Source organism: Pygoscelis adeliae, unplaced genomic scaffold (assembly GCF_000699105.1).
Source record: "Pygoscelis adeliae isolate BGI_AS28 unplaced genomic scaffold, ASM69910v1 Scaffold38, whole genome shotgun sequence".
NCBI lineage: Eukaryota > Metazoa > Chordata > Aves > Sphenisciformes > Spheniscidae > Pygoscelis > Pygoscelis adeliae.
Genome location: NW_008825614.1, coordinates 15,064,576 through 15,087,675, shown reverse-complemented (window position 1 = coordinate 15,087,675; position 23,100 = coordinate 15,064,576). Strand labels below are relative to the sequence as shown.

The 23,100-nt window shown below is 41.0% G+C and overlaps 2 protein-coding genes across 2 annotated transcripts in view; one reads left to right on the top strand and one right to left on the bottom strand.

The window, feature by feature from the left end:
• KIAA1549 (KIAA1549 ortholog) overlaps window positions 1-8,375 on the top strand; it is a 79,053-nt gene extending 70,678 nt beyond the window's left edge. The window contains exon 19 of the mRNA XM_009332942.1: window positions 6,700-8,375. Coding sequence (XP_009331217.1) covers window positions 6,700-6,954 — 255 coding nt within the window. The 3' untranslated portion in view covers window positions 6,955-8,375. The remainder of the gene's footprint in view (window positions 1-6,699) is intronic.
• An 11,817-nt stretch (window positions 8,376-20,192) lies between these two features.
• TMEM213 (transmembrane protein 213) overlaps window positions 20,193-23,100 on the bottom strand; it is a 3,672-nt gene continuing 764 nt past the window's right edge. Inside the window, exons 2-3 of the mRNA XM_009332941.1 lie at window positions 21,990-22,058; window positions 20,193-20,362 (exon numbers count right to left, since the gene is read on the bottom strand). Coding sequence (XP_009331216.1) covers window positions 20,193-20,362; window positions 21,990-22,058 — 239 coding nt within the window. The remainder of the gene's footprint in view (window positions 20,363-21,989; window positions 22,059-23,100) is intronic.

Genomic DNA, 23,100 nt, shown 5'->3' with positions numbered 1-23,100 from the left:
CTGTTTTTTCACCTTTGCTTCTCTCTAACTGCTTTCTCTCACTTTACCCTAACCTTTTTTTTTTTTTTCTCACTTGAGGCCTTCACCCATTAATTGCAGTTCACCCAGTTCTGCTTCTGAGCTCCAGCAGAGGTGGATACTGCTTTCCATTTTCTTCTTTGAAATAATGCCTCTGTATTTTGAGATCATTGTAAGTAGAAAACATTGAATTAAATTGTCCCAGACTACCGTCCTACTTTGTATTGGTATAGTTCTTTTGTCTTCCATATCAGTGCACAACAGCAGGAGTCAGGGCAACAGAATAAGGCACATATTTCATGTAACAGTAGAGGTGTTTCTAAACAAGTTATTTTTCTAGCCTCAGTCAAGAGGATGTGGTAAATTAATATGTATTCATTTACCAGTGTTGCCTAGGCAGCCATCATGATTTCATGTTCTTGGCAGTCGTGCTTCTAGAGGTTGACATTGCTGATTCAACCAGATACGTGAGGTTGAAGATAGTATATGGCCTTTCCAGGAAAGATACAGTTGCCTGCTACCAGTCCATGTTTGATGTACTTGCATCCTGAAGCAGACTGACCTGTGACAGCTTTATTGTAGTACTCTTGAGGGCAACAACTTCATGCTCCTTCTTTTGCTCAAACTTTCATTTTTCTGGTTTCTTCCTTGAGGGAGGAAGGAAGGATCTCCTCCTTTGTATACTTAGGGCAGCGTGTGTTCACGCTACTTGAAGTTGCTTTGCAGTATTGCATGATCTCAAAATGGCTTTACATAAAGGAAATGCAACAGGATGGGCCTCATCTTTAGATTTTGAACTCCAAATGAACTTGAGCAGCATAAAGCTTTTGAGAACTGGGCACACTAGAGACAAACTCTACTTGATACTATTCAAAAACTTTAACTGTCAAAGCCAAAAGATGTATTTGCCTAACTTAACTTACTATCTGTGCTTGGAACTGTGGTATTTGAGTACAAGAACATCATAATTTCAGTTTACATCTAGAAGAGCACTTGCATGAGAGATCTTAGTGTCTCCCCTGTTCCATTTTCAGAGGCATCTCTAGGTTACCCTTCATTGGCCCTTCTTATCATTTGTCTGTCTTTTCTGAAAATGACTTTTCTTTTCTAGATCTGTGGGCCTTTCCCTTCTGTCCCCCAAGTGCATGTTCAGCCATTACTTACTTAATATTTTATTATTTGAACTGCTAACATATTACTGAAGATTCGGTTATGGACCCATTATCTGAGATGCTATGCAAACAGTTGGTTTTGACATCACTTACCTGCACAACTTTCAAAGATTCATTGCCCAATACAATATGATTTGGTTGCAGTTTGCACCTTCAGTCACCATTTCAGATGGGTACATGTCACCTCAATCCAGGTTGACTTTCTTTTAATTAATCAGAGTTTAAACACTTCCTCAGCTTTGACAGAACTTTTTGCTCACTGGTTGCTGCAATTCATATGTTACTGCAATGTGATTTTTTTCAGTTTGTTTTTTTTTTTTAATAAAAAAAGCACAAGGAGGAGATCATAGACTAAAACTATCTGAGTATGGTGTCATTTAGTTGTAGGAGAGCTCACCTAGTCCCTGCACTTTCCTTTTCCTATGAGGTATTCTTCCTTTTTTTGCAAAGGATTATTCCCATTAAAAAAGAAAAGCATTATTAGATGAGCCCTAGTCTTGTAGTTTTCTGTAGTTAAATAATTACCTTCAGAGTTTGGATTCCTTCACTAGTACAGAGCTCTAAATTTGTCTTTCCTCCTTTTGGAAAGGAGGATTTACTTAATGACAGTCATGTTCCTTATGGTGCAGTATTCCACTGATCCTTTGCAAACAGTCTTACTGTTCCCTCATTCTGAGCAAGTTTCTAAAATTAAACTCTGCATTTAGGAAGATTAGATCTAGAGCGCTCTTCTCACCCGCAAACTCGAGAGGGATCTGCATTTGTGTTCCTGCAATGGAACCTTTACCTCACAGTATCCTCACCTATTATTCCTGCAGTCAACACCTGATTTTTCTGCTGGAATGAGACCTCTCACTTGTATCTCCTGACCCAAAGCCAGTGTGCAGGTTACCATCAATTCACCTTGATCCTCCATCTAGAAGGCCTCGGCAACCCGGATAACTACAGCATTTCCTTAGCTGACACAAAATACGATACTGAGCAAGTGGTCATTTGGGCAGCAGAACAAATGAAGCCTGGTTTCTTACGGGTGTAGTGTCTTGCATACTCTACCTCCCTACCACCACCTGATATCACCTCCTATCCATCTACAATCCCCTATAGCTCTCCACTGTTCTCCCAAGTCTTCAGGCTTCCAATGTTTCCCCCAAGCCACCCTTATCCTTTTACTCTATTTTTATACTCCAGCTGCCCACCATAGCGTCACTAAACCATCTCACCATACTTCAAGTTGTCTCTCATGTCCCCTAGCTATCTATCCCCTGTGACATACATGCTGGCTGACAGGTCCAGCTAAGCACAGCCTAACCTGGCCTTTCTGCCACTCAGAAGCAGATTCAATGATAGCACAAATCAGGTTATGTCTAATTAGCTACCTATTTTTGTGAATTTTAGAATATATATCTGTTCATACATATACATATATACGTGTGTGTGTGTGTGTTTATATATCCATTTGATTTAGTTTAAATTGGCCACAGAGTTCAATAGTTATTAAATGGAGATTAAGAAATTCACAATGTGATCTCATAAATCTTCATTCCTTAAGAAGGAAGATTCAATACAGATATTTTTGTCAGTTATTTTTTACTGTTGTTAATTATACAGAAGTTTCTATATAAAAATATATAATTTATAGATATTGTATAAAACTATATATTGTTACATATATAATATTATGTTTTATTATTTGAACTGCTAACATATTACTGAAGATTCGGTTACGGACCCATTATCTGAGATGCTATGCAAACAGTTGGTTTTGACATCACTTACCTGCACAACTTTCAAAGATTCATTGCCCAATACAATATGATTTGGTTGCAGTTTGCACCTTCAGTCACCATTTCAGATGGGTACATGTCACCTCAATCCAGGTTGACTTTCTTTTAATTAATCAGAGTTTAAACACTTCCTCAGCTTTGACAGAACTTTTTGCTCACTGGTTGCTGCAATTCATATGTTACTGCAATGTGATTTTTTTCAGTTTGTTTTTTTTTTTTAATAAAAAAAGCACAAGGAGGAGATCATAGACTAAAACTATCTGAGTATGGTGTCATTTAGTTGTAGGAGAGCTCACCTAGTCCCTGCACTTTCCTTTTCCTATGAGGTATTCTTCCTTTTTTTGCAAAGGATTATTCCCATTAAAAAAGAAAAGCATTATTAGATGAGCCCTAGTCTTGTAGTTTTCTGTAGTTAAATAATTACCTTCAGAGTTTGGATTCCTTCACTAGTACAGAGCTCTAAATTTGTCTTTCCTCCTTTTGGAAAGGAGGATTTACTTAATGACAGTCATGTTCCTTATGGTGCAGTATTCCACTGATCCTTTGCAAACAGTCTTACTGTTCCCTCATTCTGAGCAAGTTTCTAAAATTAAACTCTGCATTTAGGAAGATTAGATCTAGAGCGCTCTTCTCACCCGCAAACTCGAGAGGGATCTGCATTTGTGTTCCTGCAATGGAACCTTTACCTCACAGTATCCTCACCTATTATTCCTGCAGTCAACACCTGATTTTTCTGCTGGAATGAGACCTCTCACTTGTATCTCCTGACCCAAAGCCAGTGTGCAGGTTACCATCATCTCACCTTGATCCTCCATCTAGAAGGCCTCGGCAACCCGGATAACTACAGCATTTCCTTAGCTGACACAAAATACGATACTGAGCAAGTGGTCATTTGGGCAGCAGAACAAATGAAGCCTGGTTTCTTACGGGTGTAGTGTCTTGCATACTCTACCTCCCTACCACCACCTGATATCACCTCCTATCCATCTACAATCCCCTATAGCTCTCCACTGTTCTCCCAAGTCTTCAGGCTTCCAATGTTTCCCCCAAGCCACCCTTATCCTTTTACTCTATTTTTATACTCCAGCTGCCCACCATAGCGTCACTAAACCATCTCACCATACTTCAAGTTGTCTCTCATGTCCCCTAGCTATCTATCCCCTGTGACATACATGCTGGCTGACAGGTCCAGCTAAGCACAGCCTAACCTGGCCTTTCTGCCACTCAGAAGCAGATTCAATGATAGCACAAATCAGGTTATGTCTAATTAGCTACCTATTTTTGTGAATTTTAGAATATATATCTGTTCATACATATACATATATACGTGTGTGTGTGTGTGTATATTTATACATCCGATTCAGTTGAAATTGGCCACAGAGTTCAATAGTTATTAAATGGAGATTAAGAAATTCACAATGTGATCTCATAAATCTTCATTCCTTAAGAAGGAAGATTCAATACAGATATTTTTGTCAGTTATTTTTTACTGTTGTTAATTATACAGAAGTTTCTATATAAAAATATATAATGTATAGATATTGTATAAAACTATTTATTGTTACATATATAATATTATGTAATATATTGATGTGTATTTCTGTTAGTAAAAAAATTTAAAAGTTAAAAAAAAACAGCAAAAGTTCTTCCAACCTTTTTACTCTCCTTATTTTGCTGTTGTAGTTTAATATAGGTTAGGTTTCTGAATCAATCTGGTTTTGAAAGTTCTCCGACCTGTTTAATTCTGATGTTATATATGAGATCACAGAATTACACACTTTTGTTTTTCTGAGATATTTAAGAAAACTTTGATAGCCTTAATGTTAAAAAACCAGCCATTGCAGTCATCAGATGTTCTTCCTAACTTCCCTTAAGAAACCATTCTTATGGTGCTCATTCAGTGCAGTATGAGATAGGAGCTGAATCACGTAATGCATTTTAACGTGAAAGTAACCTGAACATGACCTTTAAAGGTCCCTTCCAACCCAAACTATTCTATGATTCTATGATACTTTAGGTTGCTGTTAAGACTCATGTGTCAAGGAATGTTTGCTTTTAATATTTTTTTTATATCATCTCTTTTCTATAAACCCACAGAGTACTTGTCAGGTTTGCTAACTCTAGACTGCACATATGAATCAGTTTCAGGTTTCACTGCCAAATGAATAATTCTGAACAATCAAGAGACCCATTCATTCCTTTCTGATGCTAAAATCGCCTCCCTTTTATAAGAAGTAAGACAGGATGTTACTTGGAAAACCTTCTTTACCTATCATTCTTCTATTAAAGCCTCTCTTCCTCTTAATCTCTCGCCCCAAATTAACTGTGTAAATGATCAGTGCTGTACACGAGCTGTGCAAGAGAGTCAGAATCTATTATTAGTTCTACTTTATACGAAATGGCTTGGATTTTGTTCATTTATATTATGAGAGATGTTAAGGAACATACTCTCATGCATTTTTGTGTTCCCTGCACACTGCTGCCACAGTCACTCTAGGTCCCCCGCACCCTTCCCAGGCTCTGCTTTGTAATCCCTTCATTCCCCTCCCCCTCACCCCAAATCCTCTTCTGGCTGACCTTGCTGTCCTTTCTTCCCTCATCAGATTGCTCTCTCTGCTACTACTTAAGGCTTATCCACAGAGAAAAGATAGTGCTCACTAAATTGCGATAACTGTGATCTGAACTTGGTGCAGCTAGCTGCTCCTCATCCCCAGCGCAGACCCTTTGAAAGGGGATTATGCTGCTTTGCTCCCAGTTGTGCGTTCAGCAGAGTGTGTTCAAGTCCTTCATGTCCAGTGTTTTCTTCCGGCTGTCTCAGCCTTCAGCAATATGAGGCAAGAGGAAATGCTTGCTTTAGAGATGTCAGCTGGAATTTAGATTTTTTGAGATGTACCTCGTTTGTGTCCATACTGGGAGTCAGTGCAGTCGCCTAGTGTACTTAAATTCATGCTTTGTTTTAGTGTAAGCAGATTTTTTTCCAGATAGACAAGCCCAGAAACTCAGGCTTCTGTTTTGTTTCTCTCTTGTTTTGTTAGAAAATACATGTTACTGAACAAATGCAGAATTAACCCCTTTCGACCCTGAAAGAATGATTGTCCCTAAACTGGGATAGTGGTTCTCAGATATGTAAAACAACTGTTGAGTATAGAAAAATCTAATCCTTCCAATTTGAATAATTTTCTCCTGCTGCTTCTTCTGTTGACTGTGTTTTCCTGGGCACTGGTCAGTCACAGGGTCCTCACAAGTGTACAGTCTGAACAGGCAAGCCAGGCAGAGAAGGGGAAGGTTAAAGTAGTAGTATCTCTATTTATAGATAGTATGGACAAGTGACAGCTGGGAATAAAGTGAATTGCCTGCTGTCTTCTAGGAAGTTGATGGAAAGGCAAGGAAAGATAAGCCAACTCTGTTGACTTCCCGTTCTGTGGTTTTTCTTCCCACCTTCTTCCACTTCAGTTTCTAAACATACCATAGATTAGAAAGGGGGTCAGACTTTTTAATGGAGATTTTGAAAATCCCTGAACTTGAGGCAGTCCAGCAATTTTGTGTACACTTGTTTTGTGCTCCATAAGAGGAATCACTCATTCATGCAACAGAAGAACAGTGGCAGCAGATAGAAGCATCTCCATGCTGCTTTCCCTCTGTTCTTTGCCTTTTTGCTTTCTTGTCTTTTCTGGGATTACCATGTTTGTTCAGAAAGTGCAATAACGCTTTCTACCTTTTTCTAGACGCATATGCATGGACACCAAGAATATTCCTCCTCACCAGTATTCCAGATGCCGAGGACTTCAGCCAGGCAGCCTTCAGCACCCCCTGCTCAACTTCCACACAACAGCCTTCAGGGCCAGGGCCTTTGCTACACCACCAGTTCCACTGAGGACCTCCAGCCCGGTCACTCTTCAGCCTCTCTTATCAAAGCTATTAGAGAAGAACTTCTACGACTTTCTCAGAAACAGACGACAGTGCAGAACTTCCATAGCTGATTTAGCATTCCCTTGCAAATCTGCCAGGTATCTGCTTCCTATGGAAGCAAAGACTTAGAGGAAATCAGCAATGTTCTCTCAAAAGAATGAACTTCCACAGTTCTGTTGACAACACTCCGGAAAAAATGAAAAAGGCAGCAAAATGAGGATAGTAAGGAGAGATGGGGGACAAACAGGGAAAATCATCAGTGTCATCACAAGTAATATTAATTAATCTGCTAATATTACGGTGCTCCTCTTCTCTCCCTACCCTCATTCAGCCTAACAAATAAATAAAACCTTAGGTCAAGAAGTCAACAATCCAGCAACAAAAAAATCACAGGAACAAACTCGAAGTATGATAGACTCCTTTTTCTAAGGAAGCAGGCGAAGGTTTGAATAAACTAAGATGACATTTTGCAAGAGATTACAAGTATTCTGAACTCTCCAGTGCTTACGGGGAACTGGTTTGTGTTGCTGTTCTGCAAGATTACAAACTGTATCAGCTCAAGGGTGTCGAAGGTGTGATCCCACATAAGAATCGCTTTGGTTGTCAGGAACAATGGGACTACTTAGAATAAAGTCTTTATGAGCTACATGTAACAAACTGGAACAATAATTGTTATAGCTCTGTGCTTCCAAATGGAGCTACCCTCTGCACTCTTCCTTGTTTTCCTTCTGGTGCTGAAGCTTCAAGTGTTCCTTCATCTTCAATGTTTGCAAAGTGAAACATTGGCCTTGTATAACTAAGAAAATATCTGTAGACTTATTCAGGCTGGAAAAACAAAGCAAAGCATCCAAACAGAAAGGGCTTGGTATTTATTTTGTTTAAGAATTATTGAAAACTAGGAGAGGAATACTCAGCCACAGTTGAATTTGAGGAAATGTGTATGTATATCTTTAAAAAATATATTTACATTCTATACGCTCTTGCAAGACCAGCGATAAAATATTGCCACTCTGTAGTTTGCTTTGTGGACAGAAACCAATCCAGCCTGACTGGTACAGGGTCACCAGCATTACGTTATAAGTTGATGTCCTAAATCATTGCTTATGTTTGGATCTGAATAATTTTAGTGAAAGTCAGTGACAGTTTAGAGCATTAACATAGGCTTAGATTTGAGGTTTTGAGACAGTTTCTATATTTATACTTGTTTCCACTGTCCCTTTGGACAAAGAGTAAGCATTATCCCCCATGGTAAGAATGGTACGTGCCATGGAACTGTTTGTTGCTGTTTTTTCCAGAGTTTTAATTTAATACTAGCTATGAATTTACTAATATTTGGCCATTGCATAACTGTAACTGACATAATACATACAAAAATTTTACTTAAGTCTTGATTTGTTGGAGTGTTTTTATTTTCAGATCAGACTGAACTAAAGCTAACAAACTGGCACAGGGATAGAGGGTAAGCTCAGTGTTTGTGAGGCGGCTTGGGAGCCTTGCCCTAGGAAAATGAAAAGCAAAACTATTTGGTGCTACAGTGTGGGTATTTCAAACACTAGTAGATGGTAGTCACAAAAGGTCTAAGGAACAGTAGTCTGCCAAAGAGATCACTGGGCAGTTGATCAGGGTAGGGCTGCATTTGCCTCGCTTGCTGGGGTAGAAATGGCATTGGTAGAATACAGGTATATAACACCGGTATGGTATGGTGGTCTTTGGCTACCAAATCTGTTCCTGTTCCAGTGCACAGTTCAATACCTGTGACAGGACTAACTCAGACTGAAATGAAAACGGGTAGGAGGACACCGTGGAAGAACCCTACGTACGTTGTTCATGAAGTGTGTACATAATATTCATTGCCAAAGCCAAAACTAGGAAGCAACTGGCTGCTCACCGAAGTGGGAAAAAAACGTGGTATGTTTCCCCTCTTTATTAGGAAGCTCAGTTATTTTCCTGTTTACCCATGATCATCAAAAGGCTGTATGAAATTGTTTTGAGGGACTTACTGTAGTGAAGCAGTCTCAATTAATTTCCAGTTCCCTGGCCAATACTTAAAGCCCTCATGGGCACTGGTTGAGGTTTGAATGGAGTCAGAAAACCGGCATGGTTGTGAACAGCAGTACCAGCAGGTTATTATGTTTTGAATTTTTGTGTGATAATCACTTCTAGGATAAAAATAAAAAAATATTTATTTTTTGCCAAGTTTGTAAACGTGAATGTTGCCAATACTTCTGCAAAATGTCAGGTTTTGCAGAACGAAGGGTGTATCAGGCAATGTTCATTTGGTCTTTTTGACAATGCTGAAGACTGTTCCTAAGTGTTCCCATTAAAACCATCTCTTTCATAGCCCACATCCTTCTCCAGCTTAATTCTGCGGTGAGGCCAGAGGCCAGTGCTTATAATACTAGCATGTTACTGTGACTTCATTTCAAGAAAATGTGGGCTTCTAGAAAGTAAGTTCATTGTCTGGCTGCTGGTTCCAGCTATTTAAAAAGGAATATGAAATAAGAGCTTTGAGAGTTAGAAGTACTTAAGCCATTTCTCATTCATTTTTGCTAGTGATGGTGGTGCTATTATGCTATTGCATCTTTTTATGTTTGGAAGAATATCCTTTTTCTTTTCAGTCCTAAATCTTACGAAGAACATGTACGGGACAAATACGTAGTGGTAAATAAAAGAGGCTTTCTGATGCAAAAATCCCTCTTTAAAACCTTATAAGTTCACGGGGAGGGACACTAAAATATAAGAAGTTGGAAAGGTATGTTTGGAAGTTACGTTCTCAAACTGGCTGGAGGCCTGATCCACTGTTCACAAAAAATGGTATGGCATAGTCTGTATCTTCGTATAGTAAGACAAGTAACACATAAGGCACCAGTTCCAAGGATGGTCTTAACAAGGAAGACCCACACTTTACTTTCTGCAGCTACAGGAAAAGCTGAGTTTTTCATGTGCTCCAAAAGGACTCTGTGGAATGCATGTGCCAAAATGTGTGTTTCCATTTGGGAATTCAGGGAAAGAAATCTCTCAGCTTCTGCATCCCCATGTGCTTGAGCTCTTTTGCCAAATTTTTTTATTGCCCTATTAAAAGGGGAGGAGGGGGACCCCAAACCTTTTTTTCTGAAACTTAAAGTATCCTGAATTTAAGTATCTGGATTAAAGTATCCTGAATTTAATGAATCTACCAGTTTCTGAAAACACTGATCAGATGAGAAGTTGGTACAGGCACAGAAAGCTGTTACCAACAGCTACATCCATTTCCATGACTAAACCATCTGGTTCATGGAATCCTCAGGCTCTTCTCTTTCCTCACAATTTTCCTTGACATTTGTGTTTAGTCTGTGTTTAGTTTGGCATATAGAAGAACTTGGCAAGATGAGAACTACGTAATTTAGCTTGGTTGGTTTGCTTTTCCTTTCCACGGCCAAAATGTTGACCTCTAGCCTGCTTCTTGATTATCTTTGGAGCTAAGTGAAATTTTATAATTATTTTTCATACGCTCAATTTGAAAGGCGGGGCACACTTCAGTACTATAAAATATTCTCTACCAGAATGTGACATGTGGTCCTGTCAGTGACTATGGGCATGTGGCTCAAGAAAGAAAACCTTGCTTTTAGGAGGAGTGAGTTGCATAGGTGCTGGACTCATAATGTTAAATATGCGCCCTTTGGAGCAGTAAGTGGAATTTCACTGACCCTTTGCAATGTACTGTACTTGCAATGGTTTGGAACAGGCTTCATATATGGTGGTTGGAGAGCAGCAGCATCACACAAGGTCTGTGTATCACCTCTGCGCCCAAAGGAGTGGTTGGCGAGATGTTGGCTACCCCAATAACATGCACCTTTATGCACACACATAAATACGTGAATAGGCTGATCACCCAAAAGTGCATGTTCCTACCAAGTGCTGAACCCGGTGCCTTTAAATTAGACCACTGACAGCAGGGTTACAGCGTTATCTTGGAAAGAGGCTGTTTACAGGGGTCATAACTTCCCAAGAACCAAACAGCTGACACTGTTGTGTGGTAACTCACGGCTTGAAAGTACATTAGATGGATTACACAAGGAAGCTAGTATGTATTTGAGCCCAAGTGAAGTCACCAGTTGTGTGATGCGGATGGCAGTAGGCAGTTGAACTCATTTTTTAACTCTTACCGTCACTACATTCTCCCCTTTTTAAGCTTCAATAATTTTTCAGCTCAAGGAAGAAACGGGCATTTCCCATTCCATGCCTTATCTAGCAGTTCTTTGTTAACAGGTGTCAGTCCTTGAAAAAAACATACCTTGGCCAAGAGCTTTGAAGCAGCAGCATGAAGAACATTTGTGACTTTGAGGTGGGAACCTGTTGTGGGCCATACTTTTGCAGAAGTAAATAAATAAATGGATTTAAAAAAAAAAAAAACAGCACCTGTTTGGTGTTTTCTGAATATGGATGTAAAGCTGAAAATGGATTAAAAGAGAAAGGATGACATGATTGTCAGAAGGTAAAGGACAGCAACCAGGTCTCCAGGACCACCTGTGACAGCGCACTAAAAAGAGAGAGAAAATCCTGAGGACTCCCCCTGCTCCCGCTCAAGCTGATTCTGTAACACAAGGCCTCTTCTGTGCAGTCCTTCGCCACTTGCAATGCTGGTCTGTACGAGTGAGGAACATCTCTCATCAGTGAGACTCCCAAAAGCAGTTCACCAAGGCTGTAGAGTTTCTCCAGGACTGTTTAGATGTGGCTAGAGAAAAGTAGCAGCTTTAAAGTGCTTAAATGTGGAAATAAAAATCCAGTACCCTTTTGTGGTGGGCATCTTTTCCCTCTTCCTGTCATATTTTATTTTAAAATGGGGGGGAAACCCTGAGGATGTATTCCAGTGTCACCAGTCTGCTGTCATTCATGCATTCCAGTATCTCTAGGTCCTAAATACCGAGGAAGCAGGAACTGGGAGTGAAAGTTTTTGGCAATGCTGATGAAGACTCACTGTAGTTATGCAGTATTTTGGTGCGAGTGCACCTGAGTGCTTGAAAAGTCTGGTATCCCTCTCCTAGCGAGTGTCCCTTGAAATGCAGCTTATGTCAGAAGGAGGACTGTAAAAATTCTCTTCTGTATCTCTGACAGTAATTCAATGAGAGCAGAACAAGCTCAGCTTGTGACAGCTGGTACCAATAGGATTGGGAGTTCAGATCCAAATGTTGGTCTGCATATTGTCCCTGGTCGCATCTGCATGACTTCCACTGAAGACCATTTAGTCGCATGTATGCTTTGGGAGGAGAATTTATCTTACAAATTCTTTAGTACAGTTTGGGATGCACTTGGCAAGATGTGTCTAGCTTTGACGTACAAGTCCCAGGGTGAGTTTACTCACTCCGAGAGTGAGAAACTTGAGAAGCAAAAATCCTGTGGAGTTGCACTGGCTTTTTAAAGAGACTTTTCCGGAGCAGAGCTGCAGTCCTGTGAATCCCACTGAAGACTGATAGATGAAAAAAAAGTTAACATTAGTACTAGAAAAATACACTTTTTTTTTGCACTTCATAGTTTGTAGAGCTGGAATGTTTTTTCTTGATTTCATGTTACTTTTTCTTGATACTCTTTACATTTAAAGTGTGTGTTTTCCTTTGTAATGGCCATTCCTGTTTAGTTTTGAGTAGTTCTTACTCCATGACTGGAAGTTTATGTTCAGGCTGTTACATCTTGCCTTAATCGGAATAAAATGTTGGCACATTTGAACAAATGCTCTGAAGATTCTGTTGAAATGAATGCTAAACCTCTGTGAATCCCTGACATGGTGGTTTTCAGGTTCACTTACAGTAATCCTCTTATTGCCACATTGTACAGCAGGCGAAGGGAAATGAGAATTAAGAGAGTAGAAGAGAGACTGAAAGATGAAAATTATTGTTTTGCATTTCCAATTATACTCTAATGTATACACTTCTTAAGAGCTCTGTTATGTTCCCATGAAAACTTCTCTAAGATTTCTGTCCCGAGGCTTCTCAGAAGTTGGTTTTCTCATCCAGGCTGTTTGAACATTTTAGTGGTGCGCATGATTTAAAAGCAGTAGCTGGATATTGTTTGTGTTTCAGGAAAAACTTCTTCATATTCAAGGAAAATTAATGCAGTGTTATATTTGGCAATGTGCTGCGCTCTTTTGGTCCTCAAATGCAGATCTGAAAGAAACGTGACTAAAGAAATAGGAATTTAAAAAATACTGCAATAATAAAAAGTCAGGAAGCTTTTATCCTCAGACTTAAGGAAACAGGAGAAAGAATTGCGGATTAGCCACTATCAGTAGTACTTCAACATAGTTGCCAAATATGAAATTGTTCCATTTCGATGCAGTACAGGGGATCTGGGCATCCACAAACTCGTGAACCCATTACTGGATTTGTTAGTCCATGCAATCCTGGATAAAATGGTTTCAGGGAAGTCGCCTTGCATTTTGCATGGAACAATGAATCCTGTCAAGCATTTCCATGGATGAGTTTGATCCTTATGATAGTTTCTGTCTTCGGGCTCGATGATGGCAGCTTTAAACAAGAACACTTCAAAAAAATCAAGATTAAAGGTGAGGAATCTCTCATTTAGAGGATTTGTAGATGTGCAGTCAAGTATTTACGATTGCTACCTCCTCCTATACTTCACTTCCATGTGGAAGAAAATTTGCTAGGATGCTGGAAACCACATCCTTGCTTTTGCAGAGTAGAACTGCAAAGAAGTTAAGTTGTTTGTCACTTCCAGCAGACAGCACCGCTGACATGATATTGCCTACAATAATCTCACTTCTGCCTGGGAGCAAAGAGCACCGTTTCCTGCAGCTTTGCACGTAAGAAGCACTCAACACCAGTGCCAATGAGCACTATTTAGTCCTCTTTGAGGATGAACTAATGTCTCTTACCTAACGTTATCACATATCTGTACTAGACGTTATTATAGCTCAGCTAAAGCATGGTGATTTCTTCATATATTTGAGCCCAGAGGGTTGCCACATTAGAACTGAATGTTGTTGGACTGCTCCATTTTAAATATATGGTATGTTGAAATGCCACGAAGGGGGAAACAGACTAGCAGAGATTGCTTTGCAGATACCTCCCTTCTCTTCCCCCATTTAGACAAAGCAGACAGAGCTGTAGAGGACCTGAAGAAGTACTGTAACTTTTGCTCCAGAAAGTCACACTGAAAAACGAATTTGGCTGCATGTTTAATCCTGTGATCTGGAAACTACAAGCTAGGAAAGGTGGTTCTGGTTCTCCCAGTGACTCGCCAACCACAGCTCTGTATATTGGTACCACTTGTTTTGTCTTTATGATTAGATAAATCAAAGAGATTGGAAAAGCCACTAATAGAAAGGGTATTAATAGAAAGAACTTAGTGAAGAGAAGTCATCAGAAAAGAGGCAGAGCTTACAGAAATATCATCGGTTGAGGGTTGATTTGATTTCCAGTTCCCCACTGGAAAGGGAAGAGGAGGAAAGGACAAGGCAGGTCTCTTGGGTTGTTGCAACCAACGTTGGGCACAGCTGTGGGCGGGGAATGAGGGGAAGAAACCGAGTGTATCGCGAATAATAAACTTAAAGCTGAAATGGGTAAATAGTTTGGAAGATTCAGCCACCGAAGAGCGCAGAGGCAGCAGAACTAGGACTTGGGGGTTAGAGAAATGTCTGTCTTCTACATGCTTGTTTTTAAAAATAAAGCTACTCGTATGAAATAGTTGAAGGGTGACACACTGTGTTTAAGTTGGTGCCCAAACTCTCAGCAGCGAACATGTGAAGTTTACGGAAAACAAGATCAATGGGAGAGAGAAGGGTGAGGGGAAACCAGAGTGTTTGTAATCACAAGGGAAAAGTTGTTGACTTCAAACAACAAAAGAGTTGAAAAGAAAAAGTCATAGAAAGGTATTATTGCATGAAACTATCTACAGTCCTCAAAAGATTAATTTCAAAACGCTGGGGGGAAGAGCTGCTGCAAGAGAGCTCAGTTCTGTATCAGAAGAGTGCTTCTGTATTTCACCTGTGAGCTGGGCAGAGGAGGGGAGGGGAAGGGAAGGGAAGGGAGGATTGCTGTATGCAGCCTGCTTTTACCTTCTTCCCCAAATACCTGCTGCTGGGAAACAGAACTGGACTAGACGGGCCTTTGATCCCACCTTGCTGTTGCAACCGCATGCGAAAGGTCTGTACGGCCTGTGGCATCTTCATCTAAATTAGGTTATAAATTGTCCCAGGCTCTTTTGGTTCCCTCAAGTGGCAAACCAAATTGGGGGGAACACCTTTGGAGAGACAGGGAAATGGAGGGATTTGGGACTGTCATAACTTGAGTGGTGTTTAATTCACACTGTCCCCAAAATATGCGTCTGGTAGGTTTACAAAGAGAAGATGTGACTTTATCACTCATAGTAGCAGAGGGAGAAAATGTAAACTTTTACAATTAGTTTAGTTCTTTAGCTCTTAGAGCGAAGGGCTTCATTTGCTGGTCACTGAGACTGGATGCTTTTCCCCTGTGAATGCAGAGGCTTTCTTTTGGGAGGGAGAAGTCAATTCTGGGGGAGTTTTACGTCCGCAAGACGTAGGGGCCCATAAACCATTATTTCTGATGGGTGAGCAAAATGTTTTACTGAATGTGTCTGCAGATTTCATACCATCAAGTTGTACAGGAAAAGTCTGCGTGTCTCTCAGAGCTGTATTTTTTCCCAAGCTGTTTGCAGACATGGGGGACAATACTGCATTGTTTACCCCGTGTTTATTTCCAGAAGGTTATTACGAAATAGGAGTTGGAAATAAGCTCTTTGAAAAGTGCATGTTTGATTCTGGGACAGAAACCTGAAGCGAGGTTTGGATTCCACAACTGATACCCTAAAATAAGTGGGATCTGGAGCGTAAGGAAGAGAGAGGGTGGTTGCTTCCCAAGAATGCCTGTATTTCATTCTTTGGCTGTAATTAATTACAGTCATTTTCTGAAATCCTAGTTTTTGTAATGGCTTTATCAAAATTCCTACTAAGTCCCAGTACAGAGCACCTTTTCTTATGAATTTAACCTCTGTCTTTTCTCTGTGTTTCATGCAAGTAGGAAGCTCTGGTGCTTGCCAGTTTTCATCCCTCTAGTGATTTTGCAAAGTGTAATCATTGTAAAGTGCAATTGCTTAATATGTAGCTCATTCACTAAAGCCCCAAGGATAGAGGCAGTGAGTAATGTGAGTCATTACCAGAGCAATGGAATCTAGAAAGATGAAGAGTCATGCATCAAGTACCAATTCATTTAGTCTTGAATTAAGAATTTAAAAAATCGCTAGTCAGATGTGATTGATATTATCTCCAAGCAAATTAAGTAGTTACCCTGCAATGCTGTGCTGCTACTAATGTTTTTTGGTATTAGAAGTCCTGATCAGTTACATGTTCCCTACTGCTCTGTTTGTCTATCGAGACACTTGCAGACCAGCGGCTTTCCCAGGTGCTATCTGCGCCTCTCCTTTCCAGGCACTGCATACTTTAATGCCTGAAATTCAGAAACTTTGTCCAGAAAATATGACGAAGTGTTCTGGCCTGATCAGCAATGTTAGGGTTCACTCTCATGTTTTTCAGTCACGCTTACTTTTATTCAGCCATCCAAGTTTCAACCATTTTTTGCTTTTCTTTGTACTAAATCGTATGAGTTGGAATAGGTTTCTTCTCCATCTCGTTCCAGCAAGGAACTTTTTGGTCCAAAGGCATAGAATTTGACTGGACAATGTACTATAAATGACTGGAGCATTAACATTTCCATCAACGATCTGAGAGGGTAGTTTGCAGCTTAATAGGTGATATGAGCTATCAACTTATTTTTTTACATGCTTTGAGATGAACAAGAGCCCAAACCAGCTCAGTGCTACAGCATGACATTGTATGTAGTAGTCTGAAGGGGCACCAAGGTTTAACACAGGTGAAATGACTTACGCATGCCGATAAATCGGGAGTTATGTTTTGCTTCCAAGGTTTCCTGTGGGAACAAAAATGACAGGCTTCCTGAATTACAATGAAAGAAAACCCAAACAACAAAACAAGGTATGTGCTTGGATGTATGTGTAGCTCCCTTGAAGTCAACAGGACTTGGGCAGCACTGCACCAGTTGGGGATCTACTATTAGAGGTAGTATAATGTCAGTGATATCATTAGGAATGTGAGATAATACACAATAAATGACTACGCCAGTCTATGACATTGCTCGTGGACCACATTTATAAACCATTGTACTATAAAGTCACCTTTAATTTGTGCACCAAAATGAGACCACAGCCTTCTACTGTGACTTGATGGGTCTTAAAGTAGGGGTTATAACCCGCAAGTTGTGCTACTGTGTGTTCCCTATTGTCTTTATATGAATTTCTCAAGTCTTTTGGATGCAACTTTTTTATTCTGCGCTTTCTGTAACTATTGATAAGTCCCTGAAGCACTGACAGTGCGGTTAGGGATTTTCTCCTCCTTTTGCACGGTGCGTTGCTTTGCATTGTACTTGTGGTTGCCCACCATGCCTAGAATCAGTACAACACATAGTGTGTACCTCAGAGAGTCTCTTTAAAATAATATTTTATTGTTTTGTACTCTATTGCGTAGGAACAGATAAGATGTTTAAGTTGGTAGCCTTTGAGCTTTCGGGATACTGCCACTTTGTTTAGGGATCCCAGAACACACTGGGAGTAGTAGTATGTTCATGAAATTCATCACAGGACTAAGTGACCTAATCCACTTCGTGGGAAGTCAAATGACTTGAAAAGAAGAGGCTATAGATCAAACCTGGCAATGTGAGATGTCAAAGCAGGTGATGCAGAAACAAAACTGTTATATTAGGCCAGAGGTTTACAGGTCTCTGGTCTAGAAAAAGTATACATTCCACAGCAGAAATGATCTGTAAGACCATATTCCATTTGTATACCTGATTTTCTTGAGACTTGGGTGTCACCCTTGAACACGGGTATACAAAATCCTCGCGGGTATTACGTTATATGAAAAACTATGATTTTTTTTTCCCATCTTCCCCCATTCGGTTGAGCTGGGAATCCCCAACAAAAGCTGCGAGAAGAGAAACTTGAGGTTTAAGGCTACTACATTCCTTGAAGGTAGCTGCACACAGCAGACTAATTTGGAGAGTGTGAAAAACGAACAAGCAGTGCTTTTAAAGGCAGGCTTTAGGAAGCCCCCCAGAACTGCCCGGTTATTATGAAGTTAGTTTGCAGGTGTAGTGCTGGGCTATAGGACATCTAGAGCTTGCGTCACATGCTTACAACTCTTTAAACTGGAATAGATTTACTTCCGTGACTGGCTGCATCCATGTACTCGTAGCCTTAGCCAAGGAAATGCAAAAGCTGTGAAACATATCCCCTCAAAGATGAAAATCAGTGCCATATCCAGCAGGCACTTCTGTGTTCCCAATCAGGAGAACAATCTCCGTAAGACTGGAGAACTGTAGGAAGAGGTCTGCAGAAGGTAGACGCTAAGGCAATACATGGAGATTTTTTCACAGCATCTATCACATTGCTTTCAGGCCAATGCACATTTTCCACTATTAAAACTAATAAATCAGGAAAAAAACAATGTATGTGGCTGGAAGATTTGTTGTCCATCAGTGATTGCAGTGGTTATTAACTGTCAACTCACTGTTCTTTCAGTCAACGCCAACAATAAGATGTAGTCCTTTGTTTCTGTAAGTTTGTACATATATGAGTTTTTTGGTTGTTTGTTTTGGGGTTTTTTTGTGGAACGAAGTAGTTGGTTGGTCCAACACAGAGATTTGTCTTGTGAAAATTACTTTTGGTTTAATTGTTGTATGTTGAAATGCTGAAATTTTTTCCTTAATTGAGCAATATTTTGTGATTGTTTACTACTAGTAGTATGGCACATGTAAAAAGAAAAAAAAACCAAAACAGAACAACTAAACAAAACACACACAGTAAAAAAGCCACAAAAGAATTAAGCCCTTCCCTTTCAAAACTTTCTTTCCTGATGCTAGCGTCTCTGGTCAGCATTTCACTCCAGAAGACTTTTTGTGTTAAGTGGTACTAGGGAAGGACATCTTTTCCTCAGTGTCTAACTTCTACACGTGCCTGTTGATGGTGGATAGTTGATAAGGGGCGACTGCCCACCACTCTGAAATGGCACAGTGTTGTCCTGATCGAAGTGTCTAGTTGTGCCAGAATCAATCTGAAGAGTCTTAAACTGATTTGTATCTTTTCTAACTGGAAAAGTTATGCATTGATAAGCTGAAGGGAGGCTTTAATGATGTTTAATAGATACAAATCTCTAACAGAGCTTTTTTTGGTTTAAGAGTAACTTTTTATGTTTCATTTCAGTTGGTCTCTATGCCGGTTTGGAAATCCTATGTGTGTCTAGATGGATTTAACACTGATTTATTGTTTTAATAATAGATAGAAATCCAACCGGTGCAACTGTCCCAAACCAGACAGTTTGACTGCAGTGAGGCAAACCCTCCTTTGTGAATATTTCTTGTCAGAATCATGTTTCTAACCAATTGGGTTGGGTGATTCCTTGCCAGTATAAGCTTTATGAATACAAACCAGTCAGTGAGAATCTTTCCATCAATAAGAGTGTTTGTTATCATCTTGCATAAACAGGAACAGTTCTGTGCATGAACTGGATATGCTGGTTTAAACCTGCTTGCCACGGTTCAACTTGGCTTAGTTACTCAGGCAGCTACAAGCTGAATAAATAGAACAAACATTCAATTCCTGCAAAACAGTTCACATACAAAGTGCTCTGGAAAAATGAGTTTTAATTTCAAATCAGCCCAAACAATCCTTAAGTTTCCATAACAGAGTTTTCACTGTATCAGTTAATAGACTTTAAAATACCACAGGTTAGTGAGTGAAAAGGACTCAGTACAACCCATGAGTTACATCCGCTTACTGATGTAACCTAGCCTATAGCTTAGTAACAGATCTGGTAACATTGATCCTCCAGAAAATAGCTTTATTTGCCCACTTTCTGTTTCAAAGTCAAAGGTGGTGTACTGGGTTTTCTTAAGGCAGTGTGCTATAAACTGGTAACTGGTCCCTCAGCATCTCATTGCTGCTGGTGCACTCACAGCAAGCATGAAAGGGCACAGGGAAAAGGTTTTCTGTGCACTGTGGGACATACGTGGTGGCTTGCAGGACTTGCCTGCTCCACACCTTGACTGGCAGCCCTGACCTGCTGGGGAGGATGAAGCCCCAGCAGGTGCCCTGCTTAGATATGCCCTTTGTTGGCTGAAGGCACGTTCCCTTTCTTTTTTGTTTCTTAGGAAATGGTTGAAATGCTTTGTCAGTCTCTCTGCACCTCACTGCTCCCGGGTGCTGCTGCTTGCTGGCTTGCCCTGTTTCAGGCCACCAAATATTTGGGTTCATCAGGCCGGAGTTTCATGACCTTGTCCACGCAGAGCAGGATGAGAGTCAGAAACCAGAGGCTCCAGCCGACGGCCGCTGCAATCCATCCATAATCGTCCATGCTCGTCGGGCAGCACATGGCCGCTTGCGTGCAGAAGTTCATGTCTGGTGGCAAAGAAATGAAGTGAGCTGCCGGGAGGCTAAGTATGGAACAGGTTTCTTTTGCTAGAAGGCAGATGAGACAGTGAGTTCACTGTCTGCCCTGTGGCCTGTCAGTCTGCCTTGGCATCTTTCCCCTAAGCCTGCCTCTTAACCTGGGGGATGGCAATATTCAGTTTCATCTGTATGTCTTCAAGGCTCAGTCATCCCTGTCTGGCCAAATACCTGAGCTGCTCCTCTTACCACTGTGCCCACCATTACGGAAATCTTTTAAAACACCTACTTAGCATCTCCTCAGTTGGTTTTAGGAATGGAGTATGATAGAAGTAGCTAGTTAAAATTAAAAATAAACCCGGGGTAGAGAAACCTCATGTAAGATTTTTGAGTATCTCTAGCAGAGACACCTTCAGCAGTATCTCCAATAGTTTAGGTACCCAATACGTCTGCTGGCAATAGAAGCAGTGGCTGCTCTCTGCTGGGCTGTTAACTGTGACTTGCATGTAACAACTGCAAAACATACCATCATTGGGGGATCCCTGTTTTATGTGTTTAAAAATGAAATAATTTTTCCAATTCCATGTATTTTTTCTTGCACCTTTTGCATCTTTTTCTGTTTAAATCAGTCCAATTTCCTGAAGTCAGTTAAGTAATATGTCATTAGTTGTTTCATCTATGCTGTTATTTAAAGGCATCTGCCATACTTTTTCCATCACAAGGGCACAGTGAAGATACCCATTTCTGTGTCAGCATCCTGGGTGGCAATGTGGAAATATCAAAGGGAGCCTGGAGGACCATGGTATCTCGACCCCTTGGGCTGCAATAGAAGCTGAGCGTGAAACCCCAGCACACAGGAGAGCTGAGGCAGCCAAAACCACCTTGCAGCTACATGCATAGTGTGTTGATGAGCACGAAGCTTGTCAGCTGTGAAAAGAGAATGCCTCCTGAGCTTGGTGCAGGGCAGCCAGCCTCTTGCACCATGCCAGGGAAAAGGCAAGTGCAGGTGCTGCCCAGTTGCTCTCATACACGTGTGTCAGGCAGGACCATGTTCCTGTGCATTGACCTACAGTACAGTTGTCCTGCACAGTAGAGAGCAGCTCTTCCCACAACAAAAGAGACATGTCTTGTATGTACCTAGAGAAGGGGGAGGGATGCCTGCTCCCTATACCCATGTCATGCTTTGAAGCAGCATACCTCTGTTGGTACACGTACTATGTTTCAGGAAGTGCAGGACTGTGGAGATGTTTGACATTTGGGATGGAGGATGACTCTGGGAGGACTGGTGGGATCTCAGGTTGCCGGGGACTGGCTGTTTGGGGAAGACCTGGTGGGGTAGGGGAAAGAGATGCTCCCGGGAGTCCACATTGTGCCTACAGGCAGTCAGTCTGGCAGGGAGCTTTAGGACACACAAATTGAATTAGCTATGAATTAGTCTGTTCAAAGCTATGAGTCCATCTGAATGTATCTAAGATATACTGAGCATGCCAATGGAGGAGTCTTAGAAATGCACCCTAGAGTTTCACCCACAATGGAAGCCTTGACAACAGATAAATTCTTTTCCAGGACAGCCTCTCAATCACCTATGTAGTCTCATCACCTGGCGTTATCATGGTAGTAACGATTTATGAAGACTTACTAAGACATGGTGCTTCGTACTCAGTTGTGAGCATGGAGCTTGTTGAAACATTGGAGACGTCTTCAGCTGCTGCCAGAAGGAAAGCACAGGACAAAAGGCAAATTGGATTAGAAAAGCAATACTAGGCATCAAGCATGAAAATCTGAAAGCCATTGGCCTTGTAGAGGTCTGTAGAATGGAAACAACTTGGAGAAAATAAGTTCCTGCCCCTAAACGCTGCTGCATCAAGGTATGCTTTCACACCCCACCACTGTCAACACAAGCTTAGAGAGACCTGCTGTAGTACCAGCTATAAGGAGCAGTTGGATCACTGTGCCTCTACCTGAGTATGACCCTGGTGTGAGCCATTCACTCAGAGCTCGAATTAGCCACCATCCTTTCCCAAGCTACATGGGCAGAATGAGCAAGGACTGAAATGAGAGAAAGCAAAGAAATATCTCCTCCTATGCCACTACGAGCAGTACAGTTTGAGTTCAGCCAGGTGAAGTATCCCATGCTGATATGGTCCCCTGCAGAGATACATGAAAAACACAGCCTGGAGAGACTACAGGAGTAAGAACTCCTGCTGCACGCAGATGGAGGGGCTCCAACGTGCTACCTCATAGCAGAGGCTATGAGAGCGCTATTTCCAGTCAAACCACCACTCTGAGCTGGTAATTTGGACTGTGATAGAAAGAGGAAATCAGTTCCAGCTTGATTTCACTGAAGACTTCAAAATAATGGCTCAGCTTTGCTTTCAGCTCAGGAAAACAAACCAGAACAAGACTTTTGACCAAACCTTTGCTTTGAGTTTGGTATTTTCCAAGTAACAGCAAATAAACTGAGGTTGTCCTGCAGGAGATGTCTCCCTTGGGGTCACCTGCTGTTGTCCAGCTTTGCATTTCGAGCTGTCTGACCATCAGCAACACCAGAGCTTTCCTTATAGTCGCTGCCATGCTGGGAGCAGGTCCACGGGCAGCCTGCTCCAGGGAAGGGTCTGAGTACTCCCCATTCCTCTTTCTGACTCTGCTAGGACTTGCTGAATGACCTTGGCCAAGCCCATAATTTGTTTTCTGGGTTAATAAGTACCTCACGGGAGAACTGGAAAGAATCATTAAGACCGTGCATGACC